Raw genomic sequence first — 23,706 nt, forward strand, 5'->3', positions numbered from 1 at the left:
GCATGCCCCTCCTCTGTGTTGCTATGACACCTGCATGCCCCTCCTCTGTGTTGCTATGACACCTGCATGCCCCTCCTCCAGGGGGCTTAATAAAGGAACATCTTATCTAGATGGCTGACATGTTAGTGGCATGAATCAAAGAGCCAGTCAGCACATGCAGCCCCCTCCCTCCTCTCCTCAGAAATACACAACCTAGAATGCACCAAGTCTCCCTCTCTCTCCTCCCCTCAGAAATACACAACCTAGAATGCACCAAGTCTTCCTCTCTCTCCTCCCCTCAGAAATACACAACCTAGAATGCAACAAGTCTCCCTCCTCTCCTCAGAAATACACAACCTAGAATGCAACAAGTCTCCCTCCTCTCCTCAGAAATACACAACCTAGAATGCAACAAGTCTCCCTCCTCTCCTCAGAAATACACAACCTAGAATGCAACAAGTCTCCCTCCTCTCCTCAGAAATACACAACCTAGAATGCAACAAGTCTCCCTCCTCTCCTCAGAAATACACAACCTAGAATGCAACAAGTCTCCCTCCTTTCCTCAGAAATACACAACCTAGAATGCAACAAGTCTCCCTCCTCTCCTCAGAAATACACAACCTAGAATGCAACAAGTCTCCCTCCTCTCCTCAGAAATACACAACCTAGAATGCAACAAGTCTCCCTCTCCCCTCTCTTCTCTCCTCAGAAATACACAACCTAGAATGCAACAAGTCTCCCCCTCTCTCCTCCCCTCAGAAATACACAACCTAGAATGCAACAAGTCTTCCTCTCCCCTCAGAAATACACAACCTAGAATGCAACAAGTCTCTCTCTCCTCTCTCTCCTCAGAAATACACAACATAGAATGCAACAAGTCTTCCTCTCCCCTCAGAAATACACAACCTAGAATGCAACAAGTCTCTCTCTCCTCTCTCTCCTCAGAAATACACAACCTAGAATGCAACAAGTCTTCCTCTCTGCTCTCTCTCTCCAAACACGCTTCTGTCCCAACACCTCATTCACCTCTTCCAGAGAGAGAGAGAGAGAGAGAGAGAGAAGAATGGAGGGGATGAAAGGAGGGTGTACAGGAAGAGAAGGTAATAAAACTGGAGGAGGAGGAAACGAGAGGAACAGAATAATAAAAGATAGATAGTTAGTGGCTGGAGCTGTCCTCCATTTTGTAATGTGTCTGAATGGCCAGCAGCCATTATTATGCTAAACTAAGCTAGGACACACACATACACACAAGATGGAGGAGATAGCGCATAGTTTACCAACACACACACTCGAAAACAGACAGAGGAAACGCACACGCACACACACACAAACAGACAGAGGAAACACACACAGAGGAGGAGGAGGACCCCTCCCCCCTCCCCACCCAAATGCATTTCCTCTACACGCACACACTCCCTCTCTTGTGGTGAGAGTGGTCACTAGTGGCCCTCATTAGAATCAGACGCCATTTTCTGCCACAAAGATTACTACCGGCCCCTCCCCCGGCACACACACAACACACACACACACACACACACACAAGCACCAGCACCAGCACACCCTGCCCTCCCCTCCCCTGACACACACCCTGCCCTCCCCTCCCCCGACACACACACCCTGCCCCCGCCTCGCTGAGACACACACACATTTCCCCCTCCTCCCTTCCCCCACCTTCTCTCAAGCAACACACACACACACACACACCTCCCCCAGCGCTGACCTCTGCCTGCTGGTCTGGCTCCGCCCCCTTCCTGGGGATGAAAGGAGCCGAGAGGAGGAAGGAGGGGGAGAGAAGAAGAGAGGAGGGGGGGAGAAAGAGATCCAGTGAGCAAGAGGGAGAGTAGAGAGACAGAGTAGAGAGAGGGTAGAGAATTAGAGAGATGGAGAGAGAGAGAGAGAGAGAGAGAGAGAGAAGGGTGGGGGCCTCTGTCACATTCCTTAGTCAGATCAAGTTTCCTCCTCTACAATGAAACCAACACTCTTGTGCGTCTCTCCATCTCTCTCTCCGCATCTGTCTCTCCATCTCTCCGTGTCTCTCCATCTCTCTCTGTGTCTCTCCATGTCTGTCTCTCCCTGTGCGTCTCTCCATATCTCTCTCCATGTCTCTGTCTCTCCATGTCTCTCTCTCCCTGTGTGTCTCTCCATCTCTCAATTCAATTAAATTGAAATGGGCTTTATTGACATGGGAAACATACGTTTACATTGCCAAAGCCAAACAAAACAAAACAAAACTCCATCTCTCTCTCCATGTCTCTCTCTGCATCTCCATCTCTCTTCCGTGTCTTTCCCTGACTCTCTCTGCCTGTATCTCTCTCTGTGTGTCTCACTTCTCTCTCTCCCTCATGCTCCTGCCCTGATGACAGACAGACAGGAGCGGAAGTGAGAGAGAGAGATTTTATCATGCAGAATGCTGCCTAGAAAGATAAGCACAGGGAGAAAAGGAGTGAGAGAGAGGGATGAGGAGGATAGAAGTGGTATTTTTACATTCTGAAGTTACCCCCACACACACTCGCACACCCAGCTCCATGCAGACTACATTCTCCATCATTCCTGCTATTTTCAACCTGTCATCTGGTGTCAACCATCCCTTCACAACAGACAACTGTCCTTTAGAAACAGCCATGTGTGTCCCGTCACTCCAATAAGTCTCTGAGAGGACGGGTTCAGTGGTTTAGCTGCAGTCTGTGTGTCGAGAGTCTCAGAGGACTGGTTCAGTGTTTTAGCTCCAGCCTGTGTGTCGAGAGTCTCAGAGGACGGGTTCAGTGGTTTAGCTCCAGTCTGTGTGTCGAGAGTCTCAGAGGACGGGTTCAGTGTTTTAGCTCCAGCCTGTGTGTGTCGAGAGTCTCAGAGGACTGGTTCAGTGGTTTAGCTCCAGTCTGTGTGTGTCGAGAGTCTCAGAGGACGGGTTCAGTGGTTTAGCTCCAGTCTGTGTGTCGAGAGTCTCAGAGGACTGGTTCAGTGGTTTAGCTCCAGTCTGTGTGTGTCGAGAGTCTCAGAGGACTGGTTCAGTGGTTTAGCTCCAGTCTGTGTGTCGAGAGTCTCAGAGGACGGGTTCAGTGGTTTAGCTCCAGTCTGTGTGTGTCGAGAGTCTCAGAGGACGGGTTCAGTGTTTTAGCTCCAGTCTGTGTGTGTCGAGAGTCTCAGAGGACTGGTTCAGTGTTTTAGCTCCAGCCTGTGTGTGTCGAGAGTCTCAGAGGACGGGTTCAGTGTTTTAGCTCCAGTCTGTGTGTCGAGAGTCTCAGAGGACGGGTTCAGTGTTTTAGCTGCAGTCTGTGTGTGTCGAGAGTCTGAGAGGACGGGTTCAGTGTTTTAGCTCCAGTCTGTGTGTCGAGAGTCTCAGAGGACGGGTTCAGTGTTTTAGCTCCAGTCTGTGTGTCGAGAGTCTCAGAGGACGGGTTCAGTGTTTTAGCTCCAGTCTGTGTGTCGAGAGTCTCAGAGGACGGGTTCAGTGTTTTAGCTCCAGTCTGTGTGTGTCGAGAGTCTCAGAGGACGGGTTCAGTGTTTTAGCTCCAGTCTGTGTGTGTCGAGAGTCTCAGAGGACGGGTTCAGTGTTTTAGCTCCAGTCTGTGTGTCGAGAGTCTCAGAGGACGGGTTCAGTGTTTTAGCTGCAGTCTGTGTGGGTCGTGTGGTGGTCCCTGTAGGACTGCAATACAGCCAAACACACCACTCGCTGACTGGTAGTCCAAGAGATCAGATCTCAAATCAGTAACAGCCCGTATGAGATGAGAACTGAGGTCAGAATCAGCCAGTAGATCAGATCGGATGTCAGAATCAGCCAGTATGAGATCAGATCCAAGATCAGAATCAGCCAGTATGAGATCAAATATACATATAAGAATTCCCCAGATTTAGTTATCAGAGTTATGACAAACATGTACTGGAGGATATTTCACAGTCAAACAAAAGTGGTAAACAATTAGATTATGTATATTCTTTAAAATGTGTCACCTTGATTTACTTGATCTTTATTTTCCAATCAATCAATTTATTTAGTTTGATACATTTGTTGATATAAAGGTCCCATGTTGTAATCCTTTTAAACAAGTTGATAAGGCATTTGTCCCCTAAACACTGCCCGTACCTCTCCTCAGATCATGCATTCTAAACAACACTCTGATCTCAACGGGCTGTTTCTGTGTCTGCACCTTTAAATGTAAATCTATCCCCTTTGCAGGTGAGCTAGCATGACATAGCTGGTATCTGTGGATCTCTCAAGATCTCTTCATGCTAGCTTAGAAACTGAGCCCGCTAGAGCCTGTACAAACGACTAATCGACCGAGGACAATACTGGATGATATCAGTAACATTACACACCAATACCGATGTATCGCCGATGAAGACAACATCGACCGATAACATTGACCAAGCGATACAACACAGACGACTTCAAACTATACAGAGCTGCTGCTAACTCTGAGACGCATCACCAAGCACCGTGATCACACACACGTCTCCCTGGAGTGGGTGTTCACAGCTCAAAGGTCATGACCTCTCTGGTTCCCCCTGGTTGGTCACATGAGTGATGGGAGCAGTGTGTGTGTGTGTGTGTGTGTGTGTGTGTGTAAGCTCTACTCGTGAGGATTCTATAGACTAGATTTTTCTGAGCGAGAGTCAATAATTTCTTGGTAAAAGCTCTTCCTCTGGGTGGTACCAGGCTAGTTCTCAGAATCCTACTGGTTTTCGTGCGGTTAGGGTTGAGGTCATGGTCTTAATGGTTTTCTTGGGGTTAGGGTTGAGGTCATGGTCTTAATGGTTTTCTTAGGGTTAGGGTTGAGGTCATGGTCTTAATGGTTTTCTTAGGGTTAGGGTTGAGGTCATGGTCTTAATGGTTTTCTTGGGGTTAGGGTTGAGGTCACGCTCCTACCTGGTTTTCTTGGGGGTCTTGTTCTTGGGCGTGGTCTTAGCCTTCTTCTCTTTAGGTTCCTTGGGTTCCTTAGATTCTTTGGGGGTCTTGGGGGTCTTAGGGGTCTTGGGGGTCTTAGGGGTCTTAGGGGTCTTGGGCTCCTTCGGCTCCTTGCCCTCCATCTTCTCCTTTGGTTTCTTCTTCCTCTTCTTCTTCTCTGCTGGTGGCAAAGATCCGTCTGTTGCTCTGCCAGTCACCTGATCGCCTACATCACTTCCCGTTCCCAGGACCTCTGGCTTCCTGTCATCGTCTACTCCTCTTTTCCCTCCTCCTCCAGTCTTCCTTCGTCCCTCCTCCTCCTCCTCCACTACCACCTTCGATTTCTTCTTCTTCTTCTTTTTTGGCTTGGTCTCCCGGTCGCTAGGCGGCTCCATGCCAATCGGCTGGCCGTTGGCACCCGAGGCAACCATAGGCCTATCAGTGACTATGGTTGTGGGGTCGCCCGATAGGTCCGACGGGGAATGCTGCAGAGGCAGAGAGAGAGAGAAGAGAGAGAATGAGAGATGAGCTGTTAGTTTGGGGTTTTCTGTTCTGGGCTTCAAAATACCAACAGAGACACACTAATGACTAGGGGTGGAACGGTTCACAAAATCAACGGTTCGGTTCGTATCACAGTTTTGTAGTCACATTCTTCGGTTCGGTTCGATATACGTTGTTTTTTATTTAAAAAAAATTTAACACTCCAAAAAATGTAAACATGCTTCTCATTTATTTAAAAAATAATAAAAATAAAAAATTATTTACAGCGGTTTGCCTTAAATAATGTTTGGCACACAAAGACCGAACTGACTGAAAAATATAGGCTACATTTGTCAAAGTATTAACTTAGTGCAAACAAACTAAACAATTAAACCTTTCTATTTTTGTGGCCACATTATAGACAAAGGCCATCAACAATGTATGCATATGCTCAACCAGCACTAGACTTTATCAAAAAGGAAAAGTCACAGAAAAGATTATTAGGGTTTTAAATAAGGACGTTTATGCACGAAGGAATGTTGTAACTGTTGTTATCAACAAAAAAAAGGAGATGTTACAAGGGAATGGGGAATGTTCTATAAACCCCCCCACAGTGGTGTGTCGAGTTGGTACGTCCCAGCAGGGACCAGGATGTAAACAGACACAGTTGACACACAGCTCTAGTCTCCTGGCTCGTTATTGAACAGACAGACAGACACAACCTCTGTTGTCAAGCTTCGTCAATATACCCCCTTCCCCAAATGGAACTGGTGTCGTGGAGTCACTTCGCTGTGAGCGTTTGTTTCCACGGTTAGCTCACGGCTAAAGTTAGTTAACGTTAGCTCGTGGCTAACGTTAGTTAGCTCACAGCTAAAGTTAGTTAGCTCGAGAGACCCAGAGACATCTATGATATGATATCTAGTAGTAAGAGGATCATCATCAACGACGAGAAGGCCTACCGGGAGGAGGTTGATGTACTGGCACGCTGGTGACGGGATAACAGCCTACTCCTGAACATTGGTAAAACCAAGGAGCTGATCGTGGATTTTAGGAGAATACAGCAGGGGACACACGCCACTGTGGATGAATGGGGCTATCGTGGACAGGGTAAGCAGTTTTAAGTACCTGGGAGTCCACATCACAGAGGACCTGACATGGACAACACACCGACTCTGTGGGGGAAAAAAGGCGAAACAGCGCCTCGATCACCTGAGAGAATTAAGGAAGTTCAGAGTATCGGGGAAGATACTCTACTCCTATTCCTGGGATGTAGAGAGCATTCTGACTGGAAACATCACTGCCTGGTTTGGAAACAGCACAGCCCAGGACAGGAAGGCCCTACAGAGAGTGGTGCACTCAGCAGAGCGTACTACGGGTATTGCACTACCACCCCTGCAGGACTTATATAACAGGAGGTGCAAATCCAGAGCCTGCAGAATAATGAAGGATCACCACCCCAACAATAGCCTGTTCAAGCTGGTGCAGTCAGGCAAGCGCCTACGCACACACGCAGCAAGAACAGAGAGACTAAGGCTCAGCTTCTTCCCCCAGGCCATCAGAACATTGAACACTGAACTCTCCACACACAAGTACACATGAGCACACACAACACACATGCTGCATTCGCTCACACACAAACGGTCACTTTAAACAAAATGGAAAGGACACAAGAACGAGGAAAATAAAGGTCACTTTAAGGAAATAACTGATGTGGTTCTTGTATAGTATAGTTTAGAAATAGCTTAGAAATAGCAAGTATAGCATAAGGATATAGAGTAAAAACTGTATATTGTATAGTAGTATACATAGGACCCAGTGCCTTAATCCGTAGCCAACATTGTATTGCACTATCTCAGGACTTTAGCATGTGTATTTTATCATGCCTAATTTATGTCTATTTTATTACCAGTTTATCATGTCTATTTTATTATTTAGTATTATTGCACAATCAAAGCAGGCATGGCCACCCGCATTTCACTGTATGCCCTGGTATGTATGTGACAAATAAACCTCTTGAATTATGTTGTGATATCTAGTAGTAAGAGGATCATTATGTTGTGATATCTAGTACCGGTAGTAAGAGGATAATTATGTTGTGATATCTAGTAGGGGTGGACGTGAGTAATATGAGAAAACTCGATCTTTCAGCCAACAACAGCCAGCTAGCCAGGCCAGCTACTGCACTATGAACTGCCAGCCAGCCAGCTGGCTACCCGAATCCACAACTGCCAGCCAGCCAGCCAGCCAACCGTACAAAATACAGTCTCAGCCAATCACATCGATTTGTACAGTTAGTTAGCTCCACTCCATTGTGAATTAAAAAGGTAGCCAGCCAGCACAGCCCGTATTAGCTAGCTACAGTTGCTAGGTAGCTAACGTTAGCCAACGGAAGAATGGTAGCTAGCTAGCCAACAGCTGCAAAAACGAACACCAATGATGTTATGAGCCATCAGTAACTAGCCAGCTAGATAACGTTAGACAACACCTCGTGTATTAAACTAAAGTGAATAGTTTACTGGGCCATTTTGTTTAATGCTTCAGTGAAGTTGTAAGAGGAGCTGCACGCTTGCCATCTTCGGAGAAAATGAGAGGATGTTGACAAGACGGGTCTGTGAGGGGGAGGGGCAATGAGGGCACTGCGAGCAGCGTGTGTGAGTGTCAACAACTTGCTGTAGGAGAGAAGACAGCGAGTAATCGATCACTACTCAAGTACATCATGTGATCAATCAATCTGGATTTTTTTTTAAATGCCCATCCCTAATATCTAGTAGTAAGAGGATCATTATGTTGTAGGGCTGGGCGATATAACGATAACGATAAATATCGCGATATATTTTAATAATCGATATAGAATATCGAAATTAAAAAAAAAATCGTTTTTTTTTTTTTTTTTTTTTACCTACAACAGGGCAGTTTTAAAACCAGAGACAGTGGACAGACTTGTCTTTCTTGCCTGCAACTTAAAGTAATGGCTTTGCTTGTCCAAATGACAATACTGACCAAATTCAGATTTCTTTTTCTCTTGTCCATTTATTTTGTTTGCTTTCTAATTTAAAATACATTTAGAAACCGTCTGTACACAGTAGGCTATGTGTGCTAGCAGAACTAGACTCCAGTCACGAGTCACAGTGCACATGTGCGGTGGTTTGTCCACCAAAAAAGCACCAAAAGATCGAAAATAAACTAGCAGAGCCAGAACTGTTCAACTCCTCTGGAGCCACAGCCAGCAGAGAAGCCGGTTTACTTTAGCTTTTAAACCAGCTGCAGCCTGAGAACTGGAGTGTGAGGGGATGTAACACTAAAGATGGCGGCAATGACAAAGAATTGCTGCAAAATAAACATACATCTGTTGTTGAAAAAAAAAAAAAAAAAAAAAAAAAAAATTTTTTTTTTTATTTACTTATAACAATTCGATAATTATCGATATCGAGAAATAAAATAAAATTATCATATCGTTATCGCGATATGATTTTTTTCCATATCGCCCAGCCCTATTATGTTGTGATATCTAGTAGTATCAGGGTCATTATGTTGTGATATCTAATAGTAGAGGATTATTATATTATGATATCTAATAGTAAGAGGGTCATTGTGTTGTGATACCTAGTAGTAGCAAAGTCATTATGTTATGAATGTGATATCATTATCTAGTAGTAGCAGGGTCATTATGTTGTGATATCTAGTAGTAGTAGGGTCATTATGTTGTGATATCTAGTAGTAGCAGGGTCATTATGTTGTGATATCTAGTAGTAGCAGGGTCATTATGTTGTGATATCTAGTAGTAGCAGGTAGGGCTGCACAATTAATCGGAACAAAATCGTGATCTCGATTCATAGACCTATGCAATCTCTTTTTTTTTTTTTTTTTTTTTTCCTCCATTTTTCCTCCGATTTTCTCCCATCCCAATGTTAGTCGTTATGCAAATTCCCAATCCCCTTCCTGGTCGCTGCGCACTTACCCCCCACAGTCAGATCATCTGGGAGAGTGGAGGCTATCACGTGCTTCCTCCGACACACGTCCAGCCAATCAACCGCTTCTTTTCACCTGGCAGCGCGGATATTCTCCGAGAGGGCGTAGCGTGTGGAAGGATCACACTATCCCACTCAGGTCCCATCCGCGCTTAGCAGGCGCCCCGACCGAACTGTAGGAGTCGCTGTTTACAACGACCCGGACCCACCCCGCCAGCTTCTCCCACCTCTAATACTGCCAATTGTATTAGTGTGAACGGCCAGCCAAGCTGGTGACAAACCCGGAGCTGTGAGCTGGATTCGCCTGTTCGAATCCAGCTCACAGCTCCGGGGTTGGTGACGAACGCAATCTCCGCTACGCCACCTAACCGCCCTGCAATCTCATTTCTAAACGACGATTTAATTATTTATATTTTTTACTGTAAAAAAGAATATAATATTTTTTTTACTTTTTACTTAATTTTTTTAAATGATGACGAAAAATAAGAATCATGTGAGATAATCATGATCTTAGAGAGAAAAATCGTGATTCACATTTTAGCAAAAATCGTGCAGCCCTAGTAGCAGGATCTTTATGACTTTCTGATGGAATAGGGCCGTACTGTTGCACTGTAACCAAGCTGGCAATCAGTTAAATTATATTTATAAACTCATAAAGACCATTTACTGTGTAGAGATTGAGATCAATTTCTCCCTCCCTCAAACATCCATCTCTCCACCCTGCTCTCTCTCTCCATCCAGCCCTCTCACCACCCAGCCCTCTCTCTCCATCGCTCCACCAAGCCCTCCCTCTCCATCTCACCAACTAGCCCTCTCTCTCTCCATCGCTCAACCAAGCCCTCCCTCTCTCTCCATCTCACCACCAGCTCTCTCTCTCTCTCCATCTCTCCACCCAGCCATCTCTACCCCCAGCCCTCTCCATCTCTCTACCCAGCCCTCTCTCTCCATCTCTCTACCCAGCCCTCTCTCTACCCAGCCCTCTCTCTCTATCTCTCCCCCCAGCCCTCTCCATCTCTCCCCCCAGCCCTCTCCATCTCTCCCCCCAGCCCTCTCCATCTCTCCCCCCAGCCCTCTCTACCCAGCCCTCTTGCTCCCTCTTGCCACCAAACCCTCTCTCTCTCTCCATCTCTCCATTCAGCTCTCTCCATCAGCCCCCTCTCCATCCATCTCACCACCCAGCCCTCTCCATCCAGCCCCTCTCTCTCCATCTCACCACCCAGCTCTCTCTACATTTCACCACCCTCTCTCGCTCTCCATCTCCATCTCTCCACCCAGCCCACCCTCTCCACCCAGCCCTCTCCATCTCTCCACCCAGCTCCCTCTCTCCCCAGAGGTCTCTAACAGGAAACTTGTTACCAGCTGTTGGGATTCTCTCCTGCTGACACTGATGCTCTCTCTCCGCCGCTCTCTCCCTCCTCCTCAACCCTCTTCCTGTCTCTCCCTCCCACATCCCCTCTCTCTCGATCATCCACCCTCTCCACCTCGTCCCTCTACCCAGTGCTTTCTTCCATCCCTCTTTCTCTACCTCTATCCACCTCTTTCCTCCCTCCAGATGCCTCTCCTCTCTCCCTCCATCCAGCCCTCTCTCCCTTTGTCCTTTCTCTCTCTCTCTGCCAGCTGCCTCTGCTCTTGCCCTCGCCTTCCCTCTCTCCCTCTACCCCCTTTTCTCCCCCCCTCCCTCTCTCTCCCTCTCTCACTCTCTCCAGCTGCCCAGTCTCCCAGTGGCAGATGGGATAGCAGCATCATGACACGAATAAATTATCTCCACACTTCAAAGACACAGGAGGGAGGGTGTGTGTGTATGCATGCATGCATGCGCGCGTGTGTGTGTGAGCATGTATGCATATATGTAGGTTTATGTGCGTGTGTGTGTTTGCGCATCAGCAAGTTTAAAGCAAAGTGCCAAGGCAGCAGTGTGTGCATCAACATACATACTATACACACACACACACACACACACCTGGCCGCCTGTTACTGTTCCGCAACTGTAAGTTACTTCCTGGGTAGGCCTGATTGGCCCCGACAGGCACGTGACAGGCGCGGCCACGCCCCGCGGCAGACTCAGGACGCGCAACGAGGCTGCTGAGAGCTGTCGCGCGGAAATAGGCTGTCTATTGCCTCGCGCTGCAACGCGGAAATAGGCTGTCTATTGCCATTCTCTAAGACAAACTCTAACCTTAATCAGCTCCTTAACAGCGCCTAAACTTAACCCTTTAACCTTAAGCAACTCCGAAACTATGCCTAACCTTAACCATAAGGCATAACCAACTCCGAAAGAATATTGCCATTCTCTAAGACAAACTCTAACCTTAACCAGCTCCTTAACAGCGCCTAAACTTAACCCTTTAACCTTAAGCAACTCCGAAACTATGCCTAACCTTAACCTTAACCATGCCTAACCTTAAAGGGGAACTCCAACATTTTGGGAAATTAGCTTATTTAACATCTTCCCTGGAGTTAGACAAGAAGATACATACCCTTTTTGTCTCTGTGCGTGCATTTTAGCTTTGGGAATAGACGCTCCGTTAGCATAGCTTAGCTTCATCACTGGAAGTGAGGCAGGACAGTAGCCTTACAGTGCCTTACAGTGTATTGCAAGGTCTGACATTGACCAAATTTGATATGCATGACCTTGGTGGGCTCTAGGTTAACTCCTGAAAAGGGGGTCAATGTCAGACCTTGCAATCAAAAGTTAGGGGGCGCACTGAAATTATGGCAAGGGTTATTAGCCCCCTAACTTTTGATTGCAAAGTCTGACATTGACCCCCTTTTCAGGAGTTGACCTAGAGCCCACCAAGGTCATGCATATCAAGTTTGGTCAATGTCAGACCTTGCAATACACTGTAAGGCTACTGTCCTGCCTCACTTCCAGTGATGAAGCTAAGCTATGCTAACGGAGCGTCTATTCCCAAAGCTAAAATGCACACACAGAGACAAAAAAGGTATGTATCTTCTTGTCTAACTCCAGGGAAGATGTTAAATAAGCTAATTTCCCAAAATGTTGGAGTTCCCCTTTAACCATAAGGCATAATCAACTCCGAAAGAATATTGCCATTCTCTAAGACAAACTCTAACCTTAACCAGCTCCTTAACAGGGCCTAAACTTAACCTTTCTAACCATAACCAACTCCGAAACAATGCCTAACCTTAACCAACTCCGAAACAATGCTTAAAGTTAACATGCCTAAACTTAACGGCGAACGAATGCACGTTTAAAAAAAAAAAAAAAAACTGAAGGGAATCGAACTTGCCAGCAACGGACGGTAGGATCCACACCAATGCAGCGCTGCCAATTGAGCTATTTCTGGATAGTGAAAAAGGGCGTATTACTGCTACATAATCTACATAATGCTGCCGCGGAGCGTGCCGCGCGGCAGAGAAAGTTGCGCGTCCTGAGGCTGCCGCGGGGCGTGGCCGCGCCTGTCACGTGCCTGTCGGGGCCAATCAGGCCTACCCCGGAAGTAACTTACAGTTGCGGAACAGTAACAGGCCACCTGGCCTAGCTAGGCTGTGTCCAGTATTACCATTTAGGACAGAGAGAAAAATGAGAGAGGGGTAGAGAAGTAGAGAGATAAAGAAGTAGAGAGATGTATAGCTAGTGAGAAGTAGAGAGAGACTAGAGTAGGGATGGGTACCGTTCACATTTGAACAGATACCGGTACCTGTGAATCGATACCGGTACCCAACGGTACCTTTTTTCGGTACTTTAGTCTCTAAAAATGTAATCGACCTACCTCAGTTGTAAAATAAAATCCAAACTTAACACTTTGAGTGCCAGCGACATGTTATGTCATCTTTTCATGGCCCCGTTGAGTGCCGACGACACGAATTGTCGTTTGATTTTTTTTTATTAACGATCTGAATTCATATTTCATCAACAGAGTCTCCCGTTGGTACTAGGGATGGGTACCTTTCACATTTGAACCGATACCGGTACCGGTACCTGTGAATCGATACCGGTACCCAACGGTACCTTTTTTCGGTACTTTAGTCTCAAGAAATTTAATTTACCTACCTCAGTTGTTAAAAAAAAATCCAAACTTCAAATAACTACAATTTCGACAGTTTTCGGCTCGTCATTGCTCCGACTGCTTTGTTGTTGAATCAAGTCAAATCCTAGGTAAGCATATATTGTGCGTGTGAACGTTGACATGAATAGAAAAAAGTAAAAAAAAAAAAAAAAAAAAAATTAAAAAAAAAAAGGTTATTTATTTTTTCGGTTTCTCACTTGATTCGATACTCTGTAGTACCGACGTGTTTCGGTTCGGTACCTCAAAAGTACCGAATTCGGTACCCATCCCTAGTTGGTACAGCAGACCCTCTAGGAACTCCAATGGGAAAATACCGCCCCCTATCGTCTATCCCTGTGTAACTGCAGGCCATTCGATTATACTGGTGGATCTGTGGAGGGGGAGCCTCCTCGCTCCACTATGCTTGCGAGGGATCTGATGATGAGGGAAGTGATCGCGAGTTGGAAAGCAGCCTGGAATATATATTTAGAGCAGCCAATAATCAATCAATAAACACGATTGATATTTGGAATGGCGATCAGGAATTGGAATAATCTTTTTGGAGAACATCTGATCTAAGGTAAGGAGTCTATGTTACCAGTTTTAGGATAATCAGCGCTGTATTCACTGAGATAACAGCGTGTCTCGTATGTGTATATGTGTGTGTGTGTGATGTTGAGGAAATGAGGTAATCGATTTCTCAGCTCGCTTCTATAGCGTGCATAAGTACACATTATACTATCGATAATCTAGCGTTTATTTGAAAACGATTCATAAATAGGCAGACAAATGACAACGTGTCTAGTGTATTCGAGAATATTCCAATAAATGCCGTTTATGAGGGAATCTTTCAATTTTCCGGAAATTTCCGAGAAAACAATAGCTTTTCGAAATGCTATAAAAAGGATATGAACCGATTAAAAAAACAATCAGTTTCGACAATGTTGACTGCAAACAAGTCATTGATAAGCGACGGGCAGATTAGACACATAGCCATAATTTAAAACATAGATTATGCGTTTTAACTAGGGATGTCCGATATTATCGGCCTACCGATATTATCGGCCGATATTGGCATTAAAATGTGATATCGGAAAATATCTGTATCGGTTTTCAAAAAAAATATATATATATTTATTTTTTTACATTTCTATAACCTTTATTTACCCAGGCAAGCAAGTAAGAACAAATTCAGATTTTATTTATTGTCAAAAGTATGCATAATGTTATGTTAATTCCACAACAAGACATATGTAATGTTAATTACCTGAAATTATTCAGTTTTTTGGGGGGGGGAAACCCTGCATATATCGGTATCGGTTGATATCGGTATCGGAAATTAAGAGTTGGACAATATCGGTATAGGTAAAAAAAGCCAATATCGAGCATCCCTAGTTTTAACGCTAACATTGAAGTGGATGATGGCACTCAAGGACATTAATCAACGTTATAGCTGGCACTGAAAGTGTTAATAAATAAATATTGCTTTATTATTATTTACATCTTACTGATGTAAAGCACTTTGAACTGCAATCCCCTGTATGAAAGGTGCAATACAAAAAGTTATTTATTTAGAACATATATATATACACACAGTCAGTCACACACATCAAATTATTCTTTTCATATGTATTATCTGCGACTGCGAGACAGCGCCAACATGCAACGAGTCGAAACGAGTCCGCTATCTCAACTGCAAGCAGGAGCAGTGTCTCTGTCACTCTGCATGTCGACTGCTCCACTGTCTGTGTGTCTGTCAACTGAACTCTGCTTTGGTCCAATCACATTCCCCCACCCACAGTCTGCGAATCAGAGGCAGAGTAGGGCGGGTCTTCATGACATGTTTGGTTGTCTCTGGGGCAGTGCAGATAATATAATGAATCGTTTTAGATAGGGATGCACGATAATTATCGGGCCGATATCAGCAATTATGACGTCATCCCGATAAACCCGATAACGTTATTGATAGCTCCGATAACATATAATACATATTTTGGTTAAAAGAAATCCGGTGTGGGTGGATTTGGATGAAGGGCGCTTGTTTTTATTATAGCCTCCTCCCGTTTTGCCAGTACTGTGGTAAAACTGATAGCGTGTGGTTTAGGAACAGGGAGTTTTTCACAAATCCAGCGCTCCCTTTCTTGGCTGTGACGTAGTCACGTTACATTCGGAGACAGACAGTCGATCTGCCAATGACGTCCCACCGCTTGCACCCACCTCTTCTTCTTACCACCAATCAGAAGCTCTCGTTCGTTTATTTACCTCCGGATTGTCAGCCATTACTCTACTCGGAGCTAACGTTAGCTCCCCGCCAGCCACATTGACAAGTACCAGCGCTTATACATTACTGGCAAATGTCTTGTTGCACTTGTGGCAACGAGCGTTGTCAGCATCGACTTCAGTAAAATAGTCCCAGACTTTTGAACGTTTCGTTCTGTCCGCCATTATGAGAGCAGAGCTGTCTGTACTCGGCAGCGCAGCACCCGTGTGTGCGTGTGTGTGTGTGTGAGTGTGAGTGTGAGTGTGTGTGTGTGTGTGTGTGTGAGTGAGTGTGTGTGTGGGAGGGGAAGAGAGGAGAGAGCACAGCACAGCCCGCTCCCCGCGCAGGCAGAGACACAGAGGCAGGAGAGATATAGACAACGGCCAACAAGATTAGTTTGCGACGTTTAAATTCCTAAAAAAAAAAACTCCATAATTTCTCGAGTACCGATAGCAGTACCGATGACGTCGGAGCTTATAAATACAAAAAAATAAATAAATAAATGATAAAAAAAAATATATATATATATATATATATATATATACACATTTAAAAAAAAATATTACAATACAATAAATATCGGTTATCGGTATCGGTTATCGGCTTGAGGAGCATAAAGTTATCGGTATCGGTGTCAAAATCAATATCGTGCATCCCTAGTTTTAGAAGGCTATGGGGCAGTGTAACGCATAATTATGTTTATTATATATATCTATGGTCTATGGTGTAGCGTATGTTAGCGGGCCCCCGTCATCTTACTACACTTAGTAAGTAAGTAACTTACTCTCTCTCGCGCTCTCTCTCTCACTTTCACTCACACACACACACAAAGTGCCAACGCTTGGTTTGCACAAGCTGAACCGCTTAACGTGTGGTTTGGTTTGGTTTTGCAGTAAACTAAATAAATAACCGAAAATTGGCACCGTTGGATCTCACTCGATAGTACCGACGCGTTTCGGTAGGTACCTTTAAAAGTACCGAATTCGGTACCCATCCCTACTAGAGAGGTAGAGAGACTTATAGCTATAGTGAGAAGTAGAGGTATAGTTAGAAGTAGAGAGGTATAGTTAGAAGTAGAGAGGTATAGTTAGAAATAGAGAGAGGTATAGTTAGAAGTAGAGAGAGAGAGACATATAGCTATAGTTAGAAGTAGAGAGAGAGAGAGACATATAGCTATAGTTAGAAGTAGAGAGAGAGACATAGCTATAGTTAGAAGGAGAGAGAGAGGTATAGTTAGAAGTAGAGAGAGAGGTATGTTTAGAAGTAGAGCGAGAGACACCAGCTTGGCTGGCCGTCTGCACTGATACAATTGGCTGTATCAGAGGGTGGGAGAAGCTGGCGGGGTGGGTCCGGGTCGTTGTAAACAGCGACTCCTACAGTTCGGTCGGGGCGCCTGCTAAGCGCGGATTGGACGTGAGGGGGATAGTGTGGTCCTCCCACACGCTACGCCCTCTCAATGAGAATCCGCGCTGCCAGGTGAAAAGAAGCGGTGATTGGCTGGACGTGTGTCGGAGGAAGCACGTGGTAGCCTCCACTCTCCCAAATGATCTGACTGTGGGGGGTAAAGCGCAGCGACCAGGAAGGGACTAGGAATTGGCATACGACTAACATTGGGATGGGAGAAAATCGGAGGAAAATGGAGGGGGAAAAAGACCAAAAAAAAAAAAAGAAGAAGTAGAGCGAGAGAGAGCGAGAGAGAATACCTGGACCACTAGAATGTTACACACAGCAGCCAAACTACTGCAAGGTCACACTAAACACATCTGATCACACGCACAAGCTAAAGGGAGGTCCATAGACAGCAGAATAGATAGGGATGGAGAGAGAGAGAGAGCTATAGTGAGAGGTAGAACTACCGGTATAGTAGGAGAGCTAGTGTGTGTGTGTGTGTGTGTGTGTGTGTGTGTGTGTGTGTGTGTGTGTGTGTGTGAGAGAGAGAGAGAGAAAAAAAGAGAGGGGTAAAGAGAGGCAGGTAGAGCTATAGTGAGAGAGAGGGATGTAGAGCTATAGTGAGATAAATGTAGAGAGAGATACATGTAGGGAGATGTAGAGCTATAGTAAGTGAGAGAGAGATGTAGAGCTATAGTAAGTGAGAGAGAGATGTAGAGCTATAGTAAGTGAGAGAGAGATGTAGAGCTATAGTGGGAGAAAGAGTGAGGTAGTTATAATGAGAGAGAGAGAGGTAGTTATAATGAGAAAGGTAGAGTTATGTATACAGATAAAGAGGTAGAGCTATAGTGAGGGGTAGTTATATATACAGAGACAGAGAGAGGGGGGCTATAGTGAGAGATAGAGCTATAGTGAGAGAGAGAGAGAGAGAGAGAGAGAGAGAGAGAGAGAGAGAGAGAGAGATGTAGAGATATGGTGAGATAAGAGAGATGTAGAGCTATGGTGAGATAAGAGAGAGATGTAGAGCCATGGTGAGATAAGAGAGAGATGTAGAGCCATGGTGAGATAAGAGAGAGAGATGTAGAGCCATGGTGAGATAAGAGAGAGATGCAGAGCCATGGTGAGATACGAGAGAGATGTAGAGCCATGGTGAGATAAGAGAGAGATGTAGAGCCATGGTGAGATAAGAGAGAGATGCAGAGCCATGGTGAGATAAGAGAGATGTAGAGCCATGGTGAGATAAGAGAGAGATGCAGAGCCATGGTGAGATACGAGAGAGATGTAGAGCCATGGTGAGATAAGAGAGAGATGTAGAGCCATGGTGAGATAAGAGAGAGATGTAGAGCCATGGTGAGATAAGAGAGAGATGTAGAGCCATGGTGAGATAAGAGAGAGATGTAGAGCCATGGTGAGATAAGAGAGAGATGCAGAGCCATGGTGAGATAAGAGAGAGATGTAGAGCCATGGTGAGATAAGAGAGAGATGCAGAGCCATGGTGAGATAAGAGAGAGATGCAGAGCCATGGTGAGATAAGAGAGAGATGTAGAGCCATGGTGAGATAAGAGAGAGATGTAGAGCCATGGTGAGATAAGAGAGAGATGTAGAGCCATGGTGAGATAAGAGAGAGATGCAGAGCCATGGTGAGATAAGAGAGAGATGCAGAGCTATAGTGAGATAAGAGAGATGTAGAGCTATGGAGAGATAAGAGAGAGATGCAGAGCTATGGTGAGATAAGATAAGATGTAGAGCTATGGTGAGATAAGATAAGATGTAGAGCTATGGTGAGATAAGAGAGAGATGCAGAGCTATGGTGAGATAAGATAAGATGTAGAGCTATGGTGAGATAAGAGAGAGATGCAGAGCTATGGTGAGATAAGAAAGAGATGTAGAGCCATGGTGAGATAAGAGAGAGATGTAGAGCTATGGTGAGATAAGAGAAAGATGTAGAGCTATGGTGAGATACGAGAGAGATGTAGAGCTATGGTGAGAGAGATGTAGAGCTATGGTGAGATAAGAGAGAGATGTAGAGCTATGGTGAGATAAGAGAGAGATGTAGAGCTATGGTGAGAGAGATGTAGAGCTATGGTGAGAGAGATGCAGACAGGGCACGAAATTTACTTTTTGACTCACCGGCCAGTGGCGGGTAGATGGGAAAATTCTACCCGCCAAGCATATTTCTTACCGGCCAAAAAAAAAACGCATTTTTGTGTCACATATATAAAAAAATGTCAGTACATTTCAAGTAGATAAGCTATTATGTTGAAGAATAGACACTTAAAGAGGCCAGAGTTAAATTTGTACTCTCTCTCTCTCTCTGAAGTGACTTCTCGCTATTTGCAAACAGCTCAACTGTCTGTGTGTATACTTAGTAGCCTCCAGATGCAGCCAGGATTCTCGGGCGCTGCAGCTGGACCCTATTGGTATACTGTGCGTTGGTCAAATCACATTCAGCATGCCCTCAGCTCGAATACGCATCGAATCAATGTTATAAGACATTGATATCAGGAGGAGCTATCTGTAGCTACTGCTAGCCGGCTAGATAACGTTAAGACAGCGCCTCAGTGAACTATTTAGTTTACTGGGACATATAGAGCTAACGTGAGCTAACGTGAGCTAACGTGAGCTAACGAGCGAACGGAGGCATTATGCACTCGACTATTGCTGGAGCATTTGTTGATATCAGCAGCTATCAGTAGCTAGCCAGCTAGATACCATTAGACAATGCATCATGTCATGTATTAAACTAAAAGTGAATAGTTGACTGGGTCATTGTTTAAACAGTAACGTTAGCTCACGGAGGTCCGCACTAGACTAGAGCAGACTGCCTCTGTGTTGATACGAGCAGAAGCACGGACTGGGGCGGATATGACTTGTTGCCATGGGTTTTTTCAAAATAAGAGTATCGTATGAACCAAACGTTGCTAACTGCCGGAGCCATCGATATTATGACTGGAGCTGCGCTTGGGGCGGAAATTAGACCTGCACAGGATTTTCAAAATAAGAGTATCGATATGAACTACATGCCAGGTGGCGGGCAGACCTCTCAGTGTCACTCGCCAAACCTAAAATATGCCCGCCATTGGCGGGTGGCGGGCTCTAATTTCGTGCCCGTTAACTTTTTTTGAACATAGCACTGGTGCTACAGAGGTTGATGGTTTTGTAGCACAGGCCAAAATCTTGTAGCACAAGTATAAAACGTGTTATATTTGTAACAGTCACAAATGTGCCTATTGTATTTAGGGATGCACAATATTGATTTTTTGACACCGATAACTTTATGCTCCTCAAGCCGATAACCGATATTTATTGTATTATAAAAACATTTTTAAATGTATATATATATTTTTTCAACATGAAACAAAACACATCACAATACAATAATAATAATACATAAACAGACTTCCCAGGACAATAACTTAACACCAACTTAAATGTGTGGCGGGCAGACCTCTCAGTGTCACTCGCCAAACCTAAAATATGCCCGCCATTGGTGGGTGGCGGGCTCTAATTTCGTGCCCTGGATGCAGAGCTATGGTGCGAGAGATGCATAGCTATGGTGAGAGAGATGCAGAGCTATGGTGAGAGAGAGTTATAGTGAGAGATGTAGAGCTATGGTGAGAGAGAGATGCATAGCTATGGTGAGAGAGATGCAGAGCTATGGTGAGAGAGAGAGAGAGAGAGAGAGAGAGAGTTATAGTGAGAGATGTAGAGCTATGGTGAGAGAGAGATGCATAGCTATGGTGAGAGAGATGCAGAGCTATGGTGAGAGAGAGAGAGAGAGAGAGAGAGTTATAGTGAGAGATGTAGAGCTATGGTGAGAGAGAGATGCAGAGCTATGGTGAGAGAGTTATAGTGAGAGATATAGAACTAGTGAGATAAAGAGAGGTAGAGTTATATATACAGACAGAGATAGAAATAAAGAGGTAGAGCTATAGTGAGAGGTAGAGTTATACTGTATATACAGAGAGATAGAGAAAGAGAGATAGAGTTATATAGAGTGGTAGAGTTATATGTACAGAGATATAGAAATAAAGAGGTAGAGCTATAGTGAGACAGAGTTATATACAGAGAGATAGAGTTATAGAGAGATGTAGTTATATATACATAGAGGTAGAGCTATAATGAGGTAGAGAGAGATGGAGAGAGAGGTAGAGTTATATATACAGATAGAGAGAAAGAGGTAGAGTTATAGTGAGAGGTAGAGAGGTAGAGAGAGATGTAGAGCTATAGTGAGAGAGGTAGAGATGAGAGATGGGGCTAGAGAGAGAGAGAGGCAGAGAGGAGAGATGGGGCTAGAGAGAGAGAGATGGGGCTAGAGAGAGCGAGATGGGGCTAGAGAAAGAGAGAGAGAGAGCGCCGCAGTCCCAACAGATAGCAGTGTCTTTCTGCCAAGCCTGCCTCCATAATCAATCACTGACATGACAACACACACACACACAGACACACACTAGCATGCAAATGGCTGTACTAGCACACAGCCTCTCTCTCTCCCTCTCTCACACACAGGGCCGTGGTGGTAATGTGACAGGCAGAGGGGAACAGAATGGTGTCAAGTTCCACCTCTCCATAGGAGGGGAGACCGAGAGAGGAGAGGGAGATGGAGATACTAGAGATAAGGATAAAGAGAGAGAAAGTGAGTGTGAGAGTGAGGAGGAACAGATAAGAGTGATCAGATCAGGACGCCTGTTCCTTAATGATAAGCAAGCAGTGCAAGAATGCGGAAGCATTCTACCGTAGTGGCGTGCGGTAATGCGCCTTTCATTTTCCGCCGCCCAGCGCCCAGGTGCGTGCACCGGCGGCGGCGTGCTCGCTCAGGTGCGTGCGTGCGCCGGCGTGCTCGCGCGAGGTGCCCGCGCATGCGCATGAGATCCCGCCTTGGTTCGACACGAGCGGAGCTCAATATATATAAGTCACCGCCCCTTATTCAGTATCGAGAAATAGCTCAATTGGCAACACTGCATGGCTGTGGATCCTACAGCTCGTTTGCTGGCGAGTTCGAATCCCATAAAATATATTTTTTTTAACGTGATTTTTTTTTAACGTGTATTCTTTCGCCGGTTAAGGTTAGGCATGGTTAAGGTTAAGGTTAAGGTTAGGCATTGTTTCGGAGTTGGTTAAGGTTAGAACGGTTAAGTTTAGGCGCTGTTAAGGAGCTGGTTAAGGTTAGAGTTTGTCAAAGAGAATGGCAATATTCTTTCTATGGTTAAGGTTAGGCATGGTTAAGGTTAAGGTTAAGGTTAGGCATTGTTTCGGAGTTGGTTAAGGTTAGAACGGTTAAGTTTAGGCGCTGTTAAGGAGCTGGTTAAGGTTAGAGTTTGTCAAAGAGAATGGCAATAGACAGCCTATTTCCGCGCGACAGCTCCCAAAGCGGGCCTGAAAAGAAAGGCGCTTTACCGTAGTGGCGTGCGGTGACGAATGCTTCCGCATTTTTGCACTGCTTGCTTATCATTAAGGTAGACGCGATCAGGACATGCACTCCTTCCTTCTCCCTTTTCCACTCCTCCCTCTCCTTCCTTCCATCCTTCTCTCATCCCCTTTTAGGCTCTAGTTGGAAGCTCTAAGTGACATTCTGTTCTAAAATAATTTCTACAGGTTAACTTAAATCTCTAGTTGGAACATCGAAATCATTTCTACAGGTTAACTTAAATCTCTAGTTGGAACATCGAAATCATTTCTACAGGTTAACTTAAATCTCTAGTTGGAAGCTCAAAATCATTTCTACAGGTTAACTTAAATCTCTAGTTGGAACATCGAAATAATTTCTACAGGTTAACTTAAAGCTCTAGTTGGAACATCGAAATCATTTCTACAGGTTAACTTAAAGCTCTAGTTGGAACATCGAAATCATTTCTACAGGTTAACTTAAAGCTCTAGTTGGAACATCAAAATCATTTCTACAGGTTAACTTAAATCTCTAGTTGGAAGCTCGAAATCATTTCTACAGGTTAACTTAAAGCTCTAGTTAGAAGCTCGAAATCATTTCTACAGGTTAACTTAAAGCTCTAGTTGGAGGCTAAGTGACGTTCTGTTCTCAAATAATTTCTACAGGTTAACCTCTTAAGCCCTAGCCATATTCTCTAAGTAAATGGAAGATTGCTCGACTTCTACAAGGTCAATTAGCATGTTCTTGCATCTATGGATCTCAGGGAATATATTCCCAGTGTCAGAAATATTGTGTCCGTTACTAGGCTTGAGTACATTGTAATGAACCAAAGAAGAATATAAATTAAAATGTTTCATCTTTGACGGTGAATAACACCATGCTGAAATTGACCAGACATGAAAAATTGCCACTGAGCTCATTCAGTGCCTTCTTGAGATCACGACTTCACGTGTACAAAAAATTAATTAAGGGCAGATCATTAACAGGAGGATTTGTAGATACAGTACTAAATTCTGCCATCCGGACACATGCAATTTGAAATATGATTATAGAATATAAGGCCTATAAATTACCTTATTATAGCCAAGTCACACTCTATGGATCGGGCCAAATCTCCCCTTTCCAATGGCAGAGTTCAATCTGGATTTAGTATCACCAGGCGTGATTCACAAACCGTGAATGAAATCTACTGTAAGTACAGTTACTTTTTTTATAATGTAAATTTCTCCGCCATTTTTCATCAGATTGCAACACCGTTTTTTGCTAGACGTTCACAGAAAGGTAGAGAAACGAACTGCGTTCTGTTTTATGGAAATAACATTCAGGTTTGTGGGATATGATCCCGAAAAATAAGA

General features: G+C 44.7%; 1 protein-coding gene across 1 annotated transcript in view; it reads right to left on the minus strand.

The window, feature by feature from the left end:
- Positions 1 to 23,706, minus strand: part of chd7 (chromodomain helicase DNA binding protein 7) — a gene marked incomplete at its 3' end in the record, with an annotated part of 231,082 nt that overhangs the window by 106,761 nt on the left and 100,615 nt on the right. The window contains exon 4 of the mRNA XM_084327629.1: positions 4,844 to 5,346. Within this exon, the coding sequence (XP_084183755.1) occupies positions 4,844 to 5,346 (503 nt within the window). The remainder of the gene's footprint in view (positions 1 to 4,843; positions 5,347 to 23,706) is intronic.

The sequence above is a fragment of the Notolepis coatsorum genome (assembly GCF_963971535.1).
Source record: "Notolepis coatsorum genome assembly, chromosome: 13".
In the NCBI taxonomy this organism is placed as follows: Eukaryota; Metazoa; Chordata; class Actinopteri; order Aulopiformes; family Paralepididae; genus Notolepis; species Notolepis coatsorum.